The 14,407-nt window shown below is 30.1% G+C and overlaps 1 protein-coding gene across 12 annotated transcripts in view; it reads left to right on the plus strand.

Moving 5' to 3' along the window:
- Positions 1 to 14,407, plus strand: part of LOC148283450 (ribosomal protein S6 kinase alpha-5-like) — a 151,579-nt gene that overhangs the window by 119,155 nt on the left and 18,017 nt on the right. For all 12 annotated transcript variants that reach the window (XM_088243855.1, XM_088243856.1, XM_088243853.1 and 9 more), the window contains exons 8-11: positions 10,667 to 10,839; positions 11,122 to 11,203; positions 11,566 to 11,728; positions 13,075 to 13,214. In XM_088243855.1, coding sequence (XP_088099981.1) covers positions 10,667 to 10,839; positions 11,122 to 11,203; positions 11,566 to 11,728; positions 13,075 to 13,214 — 558 coding nt within the window. The remainder of the gene's footprint in view (positions 1 to 10,666; positions 10,840 to 11,121; positions 11,204 to 11,565; positions 11,729 to 13,074; positions 13,215 to 14,407) is intronic.

Genomic DNA, 14,407 nt, shown 5'->3' on the forward strand with positions numbered 1-14,407 from the left:
AAAGGTGCATAGGGCACTCCATTGGTTAAAAAAAAAAAAGTATAGAAAAAAAACATGAAAAATCGCCGTACACCAATCGCAGCGTTTCTTGATCATATTCTGTTACATGAAGGTAAGATGATCAGTCTTCGGCTTCAGATGCCAGTTCAGGGACTATGAAATATTCTAGGACGAAAACACCTTTTTAAATTCATTTTATTTATTCATACAAATACATATATATTCCAAAAAATTACAATTACGTATTTAAAACATTTAAGCTTGTAAGTGAAAATTCTTGATGGAAGTTCATTATAATTTATTATATAAATAAAAGACGAGTGATACTTTAATAAAAATAAAAAAAATACTTATACTCATTAAAATAGCATTATATCAACTCATTAGTTAACGCGAAAAAAATTTGAAAATGATCCTTACGATAAAAATAACTGTATTTAATTTACTTTCATATAATTTTAAATTATATATCCTTACCTCTGTTTTGCATAAATACATTGAATTCTTTAATAAAGATACCAGTCTCGAAGATGTCGCGAAAGCGATAAAACCAGTCACTGGATTTTCCAAATTTGTGATTTAAAGTATCACTCGTCTTTTTATTTATTTATATATTTTGTTCATTAACGCCCAAAAAGCATTTACAAAAAATTAGAATGAAATACATGCTAACATACTAAATAATAAACAGAATATACAGAAAAAAATTGTGAAATTAGTTAAAAAGGATATGATAAAAAGTTTTACAAAGTAAAAAAAAAAAAAAGACAATAATAACAAAGGTATGCAAGAAAAAACAGTAAGCATATAAACAAAAAATGCAAAGATATAAGCTTATGACATAAATTCTGTAAAGCAAACAATAAATAAAGTGTTGCGGTAAGCAAGAAAGACATTTTTAAGTTAAATTAATAAACAAGCGAGCATATATTATCACGAAAAAATAAGAAATTAAAATATGTATCTATGAAATGCGTATTTGCCAATACTACAATGCAATTTGATATAATAGTAAAAAATAAAAAAAAACAAGTATAAGGTAATAAAAATAAACAAGTTTTTTTTTTTAATTTATGTAATTGAATTGTCAATAATAGTTTGACGAGCAGCTACAAATAAACTTGATATTGTGGACTTATAAGATGGTTTGATCCATTCAAGTATTTTTGGTGCGTCAAAAAGAGAGTTTACAATTTTATACAGTACAATAAGATCATTAATAGTTCTTCTTTCAGAAAGTTTTGTTAGGTTAAGCAGTGTTAATAAATAGTCATAATTCACATTTTGAATTGGAATGTTTAGTTTGTAGTTTATATATCGTAGAAATTTATTTATTTATTTATTTACTTAAGTTAGTTAATATTACATTGTATATTAACTAATATATTTACAATTATAACAAATACTTATTAAATATTTCTTACATAACTACATTATTACAATAAACATAACATTTTTTTTTTAAATCCGTAAGTTTTCTTTCATTCTTCATACTTTCAGGCATCTCATCATACAGTTTTAACCCTTTATACATTAAGCTATTTTGTGATTTTGTTTTTTTCTTAAGTGGTAGTCTTATCCTATTTCTATTTCTTGTCCTATATTTATGTACATTTCTATTTAATATAATTTCACTTATAAAATACTTTGGCATGAGATTATTAAACACTTTATATATAAATACAAATACATTATACAATAGTCTTTTCTTTATTCCTATCCAGTTCAATTGTTTTCTCATGTTTTCAACACTATTATATTTCCTTTTTTTCAGTATAATTCTCATTGCTCTATTTTGTAGTATTTCAAACTTGTTTATGTCTCCCTCGTTAGCTAAATATAATATAGTAGAGCAATAGTCCCAATGAGGGGCAATTATTGTTTTGTATATAAGTTCTGCACTCTTTTTATTTATTTTTTTCGAATTCTTCCTAGGAAGAAAATCTTTTTTGAAATTTTCTTATGTATATATTCAAAGTGTGATGTTAAATTTAATCTGGAGTCAAGAATAATTCCTAAGTATTTCATTTCATCAACCCTTTCAATAATTTTACCATCAATATTTACATTCATTGTTATGCCATGTGCTTTATTACCTATTTCCATATATTTTGTTTTACTAACATTTAATTTCAATTTATTTATCTTTAGCCATGACGATATGTTCTGTAGATCTTCATTCAATTTATTAATTGAGTCTTCATAGTTTTCTCCCGCTATATATATAAGGGTATCATCTGCGAATAGTCGTACTTTGCAGTGCTTTATTATCTGTGTGATGTCATTTATATATATAATGAAAAATATTGGTCCTAGCACTGATCCTTGGGGGACACCTAGTTCATTTTCAATCGGTTCCAATTCTGAGTTATCTATTTTTGTTATTTGGTTCCTTTCACTTAGATATTCTTGAAACAGTTTGATAGCACTATTAGATAGTCTAAGTATTCTTAGTTTTTGTATTAGTTTTTTTCTATCTATCGTTTCAAATGCCCTCTTAAAATCTAGAAATACAGCTAATATAAACTTATTTTTATCTATATTATTTTTCCATGTATCTATCACAATGTGATGAATGTTTTCTATATTATAAACATGAACATTATAGCAGGGTGACCATATTGATGAATTAAAATCTAAATTACTTCTTACAAGAGAACAGTATAATATTTTCAATGATCGGATGGACTTGAAATTTTTTGTATTTCTCAAAATAAAGCCCAACATTTTTAATGCCTTGCCTTTATATAATAAATAATTATGTATCCCTAATAATAATAATACAAAATTGTATAATTTCCATGAGAGCCCTTGCTCTGTGTTGAGTTTTGGATACAACATGATGGAAAGTGGAAGCACGTACATTATTGAATAATAGCAACAAAAAAATAAAATATATTACATTAACATACATATATAGTTCAATAAGCATCTGGACAACACGCTTAACCTTTCTCTATCCTAAAAACACCCGCGCGTTACGGTGATGTGTAGTCGCTACACATAAAAAGTAAAAATATAATATTTATAGGGAATTGCCTTAATTAACCATAATTTAATACAGAGATGATAATATTTCAAATCTAACTGCTGAAAACATGAAAGAACCATTGGGTATCGCTAACGACTCGGGCGAAACGTCAACTCCCCGAGAGCTACTAAGTAGCTAGTACTGAACTACGTGACTGGACATGTAGTGGACGTGTAACGCTAGGTGTTATTGCTATACTGTGAGTATACTTTTGATGATATTTGTAATTTATCCCCGATTTACGGTAAAATGCTTTTTTGTGCCTAATAAGTACTAATTGTTTAATTACAAATTATTTCAGCCGATACGAAAATGTGTAATGGAGGAATACTGAAAATCTAAACCCAATATTTATTATATTTATAAAGATATTATAGTTATTAGACGCAATGTGTACTGGCTACACATCACCGGGGATCTATTTAAATAAATATTAATAAATAAATGAATATTTCATGTCATGTTATTTTAATTTATTACCTCCATGGAAAACGCAAATGTCAACAATTATCTTTTTTTCACTTAAAATTCTTATTTATTTTTTATTTTTTGTCACATTTAATGTTTATATCTTTTTAATTTATGAAAACTTAATTGGTCTTTTTATGTTAAAAAATTGTTGTTTTTAATACTGATTTTGTATGACTGTATGTTTTCTAAATAAAAAAAAAAAAAAAAAAAAAAAAAAAAAAAAAACTATGTCGGGAATCGAACCCGAGACCTCTTGCATGGTAGGCAAACACGCCGACCATTACACGACGGTTTTAAATATACGCTAACATAAATAATTTGTCTTCAAATTCCGAATCTTTTTAGTTTTTGATATATGTATAAAAGCGGACCCGACAGACTTTGGTCCTGCCCGAACTTTAGCTAGCCTGCTATTAGCTGGTTGAACAAACATTTTTTTTGTAATTAATTACACACGTTATTTATTTTGGACCTTTTTAAGCTATTTATATATTCGTAATCAGGTTAGTTTTTCGTTTTATCTCCTCATGCGATTGGCAAAGAGACCTCGTCGCGCGCAAATCAAAATCATGCAAAAATCAGTACTCTAGTACTATAATCCATGGAGAAAATACAGGAATATGTGTTATTAAAGAAAATTCAGAACGTGATTTACTCTGAGCACTCTAAAATTATGGCACTCAACCCATGCCCAACGCGAATTTAGTCATTCTTTAATCGTCAGCCTTGTTTTGACGTGACCCTGACATTTAATTCGAAACCAAAAGAAAAGAATGAAATATGATAGACCAGATCTTGTCTTGATGTAGTAATTGTTTTATTTTTTTGTCCTAGATTTAATTTTATTTCGTTGTATTTTATTTCATTTGTACCTGTATTTAGTATAAGAAAATGTGTTCACCATTGTTGGAATGGACTGTATAAGTCTGTCAATAAATAAATAATAATAAAATAAAAATGACTGTATCGTGAAAGCGTGCAAAAACTTTCCGGATATAAGAAAAAATACTTTTCATTCATATGTAGGTACCTAAGTACTTGTTTATGATTGAATTCCTAAACTAAACATTTTTAATATTCAAATATTGGATTTAATTACATAGGTAGGTACTGGTAATTGTTTGTGGTTTAATTCCAAAATATGTATTAATAATTTTTCAAATAAAGAATTATTTTTGCAAATGTCAAACTTTACGCTACTTACCGCCAGTGATGTATTCTGAGTAAAAATCCGTCTCGAATGTCTGTTAATTTTTTTAAACTTTACTTAAAATCAATCCAAAAATATGGTAACATATAGAAATTAAGAAATTATTAAGAAATTAATCAATTCAGTATTCATAGAAAATAATTGACGTCTGTAAACGTTAAAATACAAACTTTTTTAATTTACAAAAAAACAACATTCTACATTTTTTTTGGAATATGCTTACCAGTCGAATGCAACCTTAGAAAATCGATGAAAACACATATTTGCTTCTAACTTTTTTTTTACTAGATATATTGAAGATGTTATTGATTGTAAACCTTGAGAACGTAAATTAGAACATTTTGCAAAAAACCGCACGTAAATCTGTCAAGCCATTTTCGAGTTTTTGCGAGACAACACGGCGATATATATAGATAGATTTAATGATGTCTTCTAATTTGGAATCTTTTTAGTTTTGGCCTTCGAATCTCGATTTTTTTAATTTTGGACCAGTGTAGTTAGTAATAGGCTCGCGAAGGAAAATAAATGGCCTTTCAATTTCAAATCTGTTTCCTTTTTGACCCATATGATTATTACGATTATCACTTAATGTTATTCTTGTACATATTATTTTGTTGTCTATTGGTTGTGTTCATATTGTTATTCCTTTCTGTTTGTGTATTTATTTATTTATTAATTTACATACATAAGTTTATTGTACATTATTTGAGTCATAAGTCCTAACTCCATGGGACTAAAAGTCCCGTGTTGAGATGGGACTAGCAATTAGTTGACACAGACACGTGATTATATACTCACAAATATAGGATCAGAATCATAATTTTTTATATTTTTTAAACACATATATATGGCAAATCAATATGGTAAACAGTAAACTCAAACATTATTATGTTTATTATAATCTGTAAATCCATGTAATTTGTTTTTGGCCGATGCTATCATGTCTTTGTAGAATACCCTAATAAAGGGAAAAAAATGTTCTACGAATTTCGAATCTTCGAGTTTTTGACCTATATGAATTTAATATGACCTTCAAATTTCAAATCTTTTCAGTTTTTGACCTAATATGAATTTTATATGACCTTCAAATTTCGAATCTTTTTAGTTTTTGACCTATATGAATTTAATATGACCTTCAAATTTCAAATCTTTTCAGTTTTTAACCTAAAATGAATTTTACTTGACCTTCAATTTTCGAATCTTTTTAGTTTCTGACCGATAATGATATTTTTATTCTAGCTTCTTTATTTATTTTTTTAACATAATCAGTCATTATAAATAATATTTTTTAAATACTGACCTCGGTTTGATATTAAAATTCTGTATTATCTTGTTAATTCTTATTTATCTATGACTTGAATGAATAAAAACACAAACAATCAAGCCGTTTCCTCGTAGGGATAGGCAGAGATGATAGAATTCCATATAGCTCTGTCTTTGCCTACAGACCTCGCTTCCTCTACATTTATATATCTTCTCATGCACGCACGGCGATTATTCCAACTTGCGACATGTCTACCTTCAAGTCTTAGTCTAAACTCGGGTTTTGATTTTAATTATACGTTAATGTTTATAATTTCACCGGTTTTTAAATTAACTGACCTCGGTTTGATCATTGAATTAAGACTTTTTTCATTTCTAAGTTAATTGGCTTAAAAATAACCGCTTTTAAAAAAAAAATTAAATAGCGTATACACCGGATATATTAAATGAAATATGCTTTTGATAAATGGTTAGGCGCATGTTTTTTTTATTTTATAAATTTAAATATGTAGTATAGTAAATATTTTATGTATAAAAACTGCAAAATATAAAAGGATTATTTTTAAAACAAAAATAAAAATAAATATTTGCGTTCTTATAATTTACCCAAATATTTAATTTTGAGGGCCATTTTCAACGAGTTGTAAATAACTCGCTATTAGAAAATGGGAATCAAGTTGGGGTAGAGTAGGATTCGAACCACGGACCTTTGGTCCGTAAGTCCGAGACACTAGTTACAGGACCACAACCCGATTATTATATAAATATTATATATATATATATAATATATATACAGGGTGTTCTTTAAATCCTGTCACATCCGAAACCACGATGATCAGTATGAAGCAAGAAGACATACTGGCACATAATTTATTTGTTTTAGAACAAATAAAATTTAAAAAAATAAAATATTAAGAAAAGCAAATGGTTGCTTACTTCTGCAGGGCAGAAACTAGGAGGGTGAGGGGGTAGTCTGATACTGCGCCGCGCTCCCCTCACTTCTCCTCTGCAGAAGTAAGCAACCATTTGTTTTTTTAAATTTTTTATTTCAAAAAATTTCCTTTATTCTAAATATTTTTTTTAATATGCTAAGATGTCTTCTTGCCCATACTGATCATCGTGGTTTCGGATGTGACAGGGTTTAAAGAACACCCCGTACAATACCTTTCTCAGCCATTTACTGTAATGTATAATAATATTTATTCTTACGATATGTAACACTTTCACTCAACGAACGGTCCAAGTGCAGAGGTGGGGAATAGCGTAGGAGGGAGTGAGATAGAATTAAGCGTCTCTTTACTGTTAACAGCATTGCAGGTCGAGGTATGTAGGTTAACCCCTTAAGACGCGAATTAGAGAAAAATCGATTTTTGAAAAAAATATGCAAGAAAAGCGATTTTCTTATGAATGTTGATAAATCGAAAGTGATGGTTTTTGAAAGGGATGAAAATATAACTAAATGTGAGATCAGCGTGAACGGAGATATTCTGAATCAGGTAGAAGAATTTGTGTATCTGGGAAGTATGTTTACTAGGGGTGGAAAGGAGGGTGAGTGCCGGGAACAGGGTGAACGTTGCACTGAAATCTACTTTGGCAAACAAATGCTTATCGCAGGAGGCTAAACTAGCAGTTCTCAATGGAGTTCTAGTGCCAACTCTAATGTATGGGAGCGAAGTATGGAATTGGAAAAATGATGATGAAAGTAGGTTGAATGCTGTCGAAATGTGATTTCTCAGGCGAATGTGTGGTAAAACCTTAGAGTATATACATCTTAGAGTCCGTACTATTCCAAAGTTTGTAAGAATTTTTGAAAAGGGGGCGTGGTCGTTTGTTTAGTGAAGACGTCTTTCGTTTCCAGATGTTTATAAAACAGGGTTGTCATAAATGCACGACTTTAGGCGAATTTTTACAGAGATTGGTAGGGAGAAAAACGTTTATTTTAATTTAGTAACAAGTTTACCAAAAACATTTTTAATAAATAAAAGTAAGCAATAATAAACATTATAAATGACATTGTTGGGTACATGAATTAATTTAATAAACAAATATGCAATTATAATTAAAAAGTAAAAATGCAATTCAGTCAATTTATTGATTTAGAAAATTAACTAATTTGTTGAAATGTTGTCTCACTTTGACGGTAGGTTGTAACTTACATCTTACATCAAAATATTTTCCAAATTCATTGTTTGATTTGAGAACTGATAACAGTAATCTCCATTAAATTGTATATTAAAACTTGTATCTTTGGATATAGTGAAGATGCCACTTCCGATTTAGTGAATTGGGGAAATCACGCCGTTTCTCCGAAGAGGTGGGCAGAGAGGATAGAACGCCATATCACTCTGTCTTTGACAAAATCCAAACTTGTACACTTCTATCGAAAGTGGCTTTCGTTTCGAAGAATTTAGCTATGCATTTATAATTAAGTAGTTTTAGTTTTTTTCTCTTCTGTTATTGTTATATTAGTATAGAACTACTTTAAAATAAAATTTTAAAAAATATCTTAGAACTGGGTGAGCCATGTTAGATGGAGACTATCCCAACCAGAGCAATCTCTGTATTCATTTTGTCATTCACTACTTTTATATAGATTCCCTGGTATTAAATTTAATATAATATAATATTAATGAACTTATTAATGCTTTTTAGGCAATTCCTGTGTTAAGCCATAATAATTAACAATAAAAATACGTAGTTAAATTATAATAAAATGTGATGCAATAAAATAACAATCTAGAAAAAAAGGAATAAGTAATAAATAATAAAATTCCAAAGAATAATATGCAAAAAAGTAAATCAGAAATAAATTTTTAAATAAAAATTATACAAATTTAGATTCACACATAATCAAATATACAAAATAACGGTATCATTAAAGTCAACGAAATAATAGTAAAATATAGTAGTATTAAAAAAACAAAATAATAGTATCACTGAAATCAATCGAAAAAGAATATGTATATAAAAACATACTTGAAATGATTATTGAGTTAGGTATGTTGATAAATACATATGTATTTATTTATGCAAGAAATTTATAAATAAAAATAAATATGTTCATCCAGGACATTGAACACTCTCGGGGCTACAAAAGAGAAATATCCCCGAGTGAAAGGTTATAAGTTAGAACTTTTATTGTTTTTTTAATTTGTAACAATTGTGCATATTATGATTCAAAGGGTTAAATGATTGACTTTGGACTAGAATTGAATGTTACGTAAAATATTAACTTGATTTGAATATTTTATGACACTGGTTTTGTAGCATGCAAAGTCTCTAGCGAAAATATTGGTGGAAGCAAAGGATGGACTGCGCAAATCATTGACATAATTATAATGATGTTTTATGAAGTCATTCGAAGAGAATGCATGTTCTAAAAAAATATTGTTTTTTTGGCTAAAAAAAGTTTGTTTTTTTTTCTAAAAAAAGTTTGTTTTTTTTTCTAAAAAAAGTTTGTTTTTTTTTCAAAAAAAAGTTTGTTTTTTTTTCTAAAAAAAGTTTGTTTTTTTTTCTAAAAAAAGTTTCTTTTTTTTTTAAAAAAAAAGTTTGTTTTTTTTTGTCTACAAAATTTGGTTTTTGAATGTTAACAAACAACATTGGCTTTTTAGGGATTCCAATCAGATTCTTTCTTTACATTCCTTATAATTTCTTCTCATTTAGGTATTTCTTTTTACTGGATTTTTGGTTATACTAAAATTAATATTGACTGACATTAATACATTTTTAAAAATTGCATTTATGAATAAAGTGCACCCCTATTGGCGAGAAGAGCCGAGTTAGACATTTAAAAAAAAAATCTGTATTTGAAAATAGATTATTTTATGTTTTGGAATTCAACCATAAACAAGTACCTAGGTACCTACTTAAATTCAATACTTAAATATTTATAATTTTTAGTTTTGGAATCCAATCATAAAACAGGAACCTTGAAGTCCTTAGAGTCCTTAAAATATAGCTTGATTAGAATGACAGTTGTCAGTAAAAGTGAGGACATAACTTTGTAGTAAAGTCTAAGGAGTGATTTATATTGACACAGGAAAAATCATTTGAATCTGGCATGTTAATTCATTTTTTTAATACAATGCTTAAAACATAAATCAACATTAATATATAAAATCAGCTTTAAAACGAAAATAAACCTAATTATTAACGAGGTTCTTACAAGGTTACGTCATTTTGCAAAAATGTTAGAGATGGGACAAATTGATTAATGTAAATTGATCAAATAAAAAAATTATTCATTTGATGATGTTCATGAAATAAGTATAAATGTCTTATTTTTTGGTGAAAAATTGTCTTAAACACACTGTAATAGGCTTGTTTTTGCATTTTTATATCAATTTTCGGAATCAGACTTCCATGTTTGCATGAAAAAACTGATAAAATCGATTTGATCCGTGATCAGTAATTTCCCATCACTGGTGACATTAGTTTAACAGCTGTCATTTAATCAAGCTATATTTTAAGGACTATAGGTACCTACATATCAATTAAAAGTCTTTTTTCAAGCTAATAGCAGGCAAGCCACCGTTTGGGCAGGACAACGTCTGTCGGGTCCGCTAGTAAAGTATAAATATTCATTTATGTATCTACAAGTTCCTCCAAGTATAAGGTCCAATAAAAATGAATTTGAATCGAATGATCCTTGTAATCCTTCACGTCTAACGGTCGCCTATCTTTCTTCCCAGGCGGTGGACTGGTGGTCGGTGGGCGTTCTGACCTATGAGCTGCTGACGGGCGGTTCCCCCTTCACGGTGGACGGGGTGCACAATACGCAGCAGGACATCAGCAGGCGCATCCTCAGAGGAGTGCTGCCAAGTTCCGAGAGCCTGGAGCCGAGGGTGGCCGACTTCATCAACAGGTAAGGCGGAATGGCCTTCGGGATTGGTGGTCCACGAGCCCGAAAACTCGACTACACAATGAAAAAAAAAAAAAATTATGACTTTTTAAACAATTATTGTAGTCAGCATTATTCTTATTCTTAGAGGTGGGGGTCAGTGCTATGCAAGCTCCTGACGTCACTGCGACCTGTGGAGATCTATTGTGACGGATCCCCGTAAATAGTTCTCGCCTTCCAAGCCCAGGTCTATAAAGAGCCTAGCTACTAATATGTGTTTTTATTTATGTAATATTTTAATTTCAGGCTGTTGGTAAAAGATCCCAGGAAGAGATTAGGAGGTGGTGCTGACGATGCAGAGGAACTGAAGAGGCATCCATTCTTTGAGGTAACCATTTCCATTTCATTATGACACTTGACTTAGACCCATATTCACGTATTCCATAAAAAATATGAATGGTATTGCTGTAAGATAACTGTCAAATTTTTCTTTTTTTTCTAAAACGCAAAAGCTTTTCTGAATATTTATTAATCTTCAAAAAGCGTTTGATAGAGTAGACAGAGATAAATTATGGAAGGCGGTATCAGAGTATGGAGTGAACGGCAATCTGATACGGACTATTGCTTCTCTGTTTAAGGACAGCACATCATGTGTTAGGTTAAATAGATCATACACATAGTGGTTTGATATTCCTAAAGGAGTCAAACGGGAATTATAGTATTCTCCAATAACAATGATGGAAATTGCAGGATTTAGACTGGGAGGCACTGGCTCGCAAGGAGATCCCCGCACCATTCAAGCCGCGGATATCCAACGAACTAGACACGAGCAACTTCAGCGAAGAGTTCACCTGCCTCCCTCCCGAGGACTCTCCAGCGGAGGCTCCCATCAACCACGAAAGACTGTTCAAAGGTAAAATCTATATCTGTCAGCGAAAGCACTTCCTCCACATACTTGAAAACTCTTACTAAAAAACAGTACCGTGACATTAATTGGATTTGACTTTTGCCGTGGTTCTGGCAAATTGTAGGCTTATGCCGGATACTGTCGTTCTTTCTCACGATGACATAGAAAACATGTACAAGGTGTTTTCAGAAAATAACGGGTATTTTTTAATTTTGCGGGTTTAGAAAGTCCGATTGTCAATTATTTTTTTCATTATGTTGGTATACATGTCCCTGAAGTATGCTAAAATTTTCAGCTGTATTCATTATTTTACTTTGTCTGTGGCTCGATTTAGTTTGTTAAAAAAAAGCCTTTATCATAAGCGACTAACAAAGCAATAGTTGTCTATTCCACGCTCATAAGCGCATCTGAGCGCAAGAGAGACAGAGATTATTTTCATAATGCGTATGCCCTGCGATGTCATACCATACGCTTATTCACAGATACTACACAATGCGTTTGTGTAAGTTTAGCGAAGTCGCCAGCTTAAAATAAATAATCGACCAGTACAGAAAACTCTATTATATTTTATTGACCATTCAAGATTATTTATTTACTATACGGCACAAGTGCATTTTACAGTATAAAATATACAAAATAATGAGTTAGTTAGATAAACAAAAATTTAAAAACAATATTAAAACATAAATAAATATATATACACGTGTGTATGTCAGCATTCAAAAGATATAAAAAAATATCAAATGAATAAACACCAGATCATTAGCATAAGTAGCTTTTGCAAATAATTAGTTGATCGTTACTATAGAACATCATAAAATATTTATAAATAAAAATGTCGATATGAGAGGTACATTTGTTTCCTAGTCTGTGTATATGCGGTATTGGAAGGGTTACAAAGATAGCTGGTTTGAGAAGGGTGACAATAATATGGGCTATTTTGTCTAGTTCTACGTGTTGGTATATTAATGTTTATTAAATCCAGGAGTTCGCAACAATCGAATTTAGAATGAATGATTTTATATAAAAATATTAGGTCAGTTATTTTCCTGCAATCCTCCAGAGTAGGTAAATTCAAAAAGTTTAACAAAAACATGTAGTTGATTTGTTCTATAGGAATATGCAGTTTGAATTAAATGAATTTAAAAAATTTTCCTTGTACTCTTTTAATATTATTTGGGAGAATTTTGTAAAAAGGGGACCATATAGTAGAGCTGTACTCTAATTGGCTTCTAACCAAGGATATATACAAGAGTTTCATTATTTCATTATTCTGTTAACTCCCCGTTGTAATCGGGGTCCTGGTTCTATTCGAGTTCAGCTCGATGAATTGATGACTTTTTTGTTTTCAGGATATTCGTACATCGCACCCAGTATCCTGTTCTCGGAGAATTTAATATCCGATGAAATCTTCAGTATGGACGACAAGGAATCCGGAGACACAGCGGACAAGAAACCATCAAACACAAATCTGATTCGGTGTAAGCTTAAGGTCAGTTTGAAAACAATATTTTTTAAAGTTGAAATTCATAAAAATTCTTCGATAATCAATCATGTCACTTAAACTTTAAGCGGTCCTAATTATTTATTTGTCAGCCTCATGGTGTAATGGTCGTCTTACCTTCATGTAACAAAAATGATCAAGATACGCTGTGATTGGTGTACCAATGCAGTGCCCTATGCACCATTCGGTGTGGAAGGGGAACGATGATTTTTTTTTTTTTTTTAAATATCTGTGATAAAATAATGTGACCTCACTGGGGTTACCCGTGCCGAGGACACTTAACAAAACACCTTTTTAAAAATATTGTTACATTTGAGAATAAACAAAGAAGACTTAATAAACAGAGATATTTAACAAAATGTTCAGACAGTTTTAAACATTACGTATTTATGTTTATAATTCATTTATTTACATCAATATTATTTATATTACACAATGAAAGAACAAAAACATAACATTAACCATACATTTTTGGAGCAGTTGATTCAATATTGGTTTGGGCGAGTGAGACAATCCATTTTACTTCTACCTATTTTTTCATAGCCTTTTTGAATATTTTCTCGTTACTAATTGTCTTAAAATGGACAGACAGTTAAAATGGACAAAACACATAGACGGACTCACTAATGGCATCACTACATAGCCTCTTCTACAAAATTAAAGATTTTATACCAAGAAAGGAAAAAAATTATGATGTACGAAGCCTATGTCAAAAGTAAATTGAGTTACATGATCGCCTTCTGGGGAACTGGTAACAAGACATAACAAGAATACAAAGACAACAAAATAAAATTCTTAAACTAACATACAACCTACCTACCTGACTTCTACGACTGAACTGTACAAAAAAACACACCAGTTTGACACAAACTACTTGACTAAAATTGAGACCTTAAAAATTGTGCACAAAATAACACTGGGAAACATCCAAGACGACGACATAATATTAGTAAAAAATGCTGACATACACAAACATAACACCAGACAACAACAACACTATCATATTGAAAAAGCAAAGACAAACACAGGACAGTCAAAAATACTACATAATGGACTTAAACACTACAACGACTTACCTTACTACTTGAAAACTTTTACTGGAGACAAATTTAAAATCAATCTTAAAAAGCACATGATGACTGAACTAACTAGACTAGATGAGACATAAAATGACTAGACAA

This window comes from Micrasema longulum, unplaced genomic scaffold (assembly GCF_059751315.1).
Source record: "Micrasema longulum isolate JH-2025_06_02 unplaced genomic scaffold, ASM5975131v1 h1tg000237l, whole genome shotgun sequence".
Classification (NCBI taxonomy): Eukaryota; Metazoa; Arthropoda; class Insecta; order Trichoptera; family Brachycentridae; genus Micrasema; species Micrasema longulum.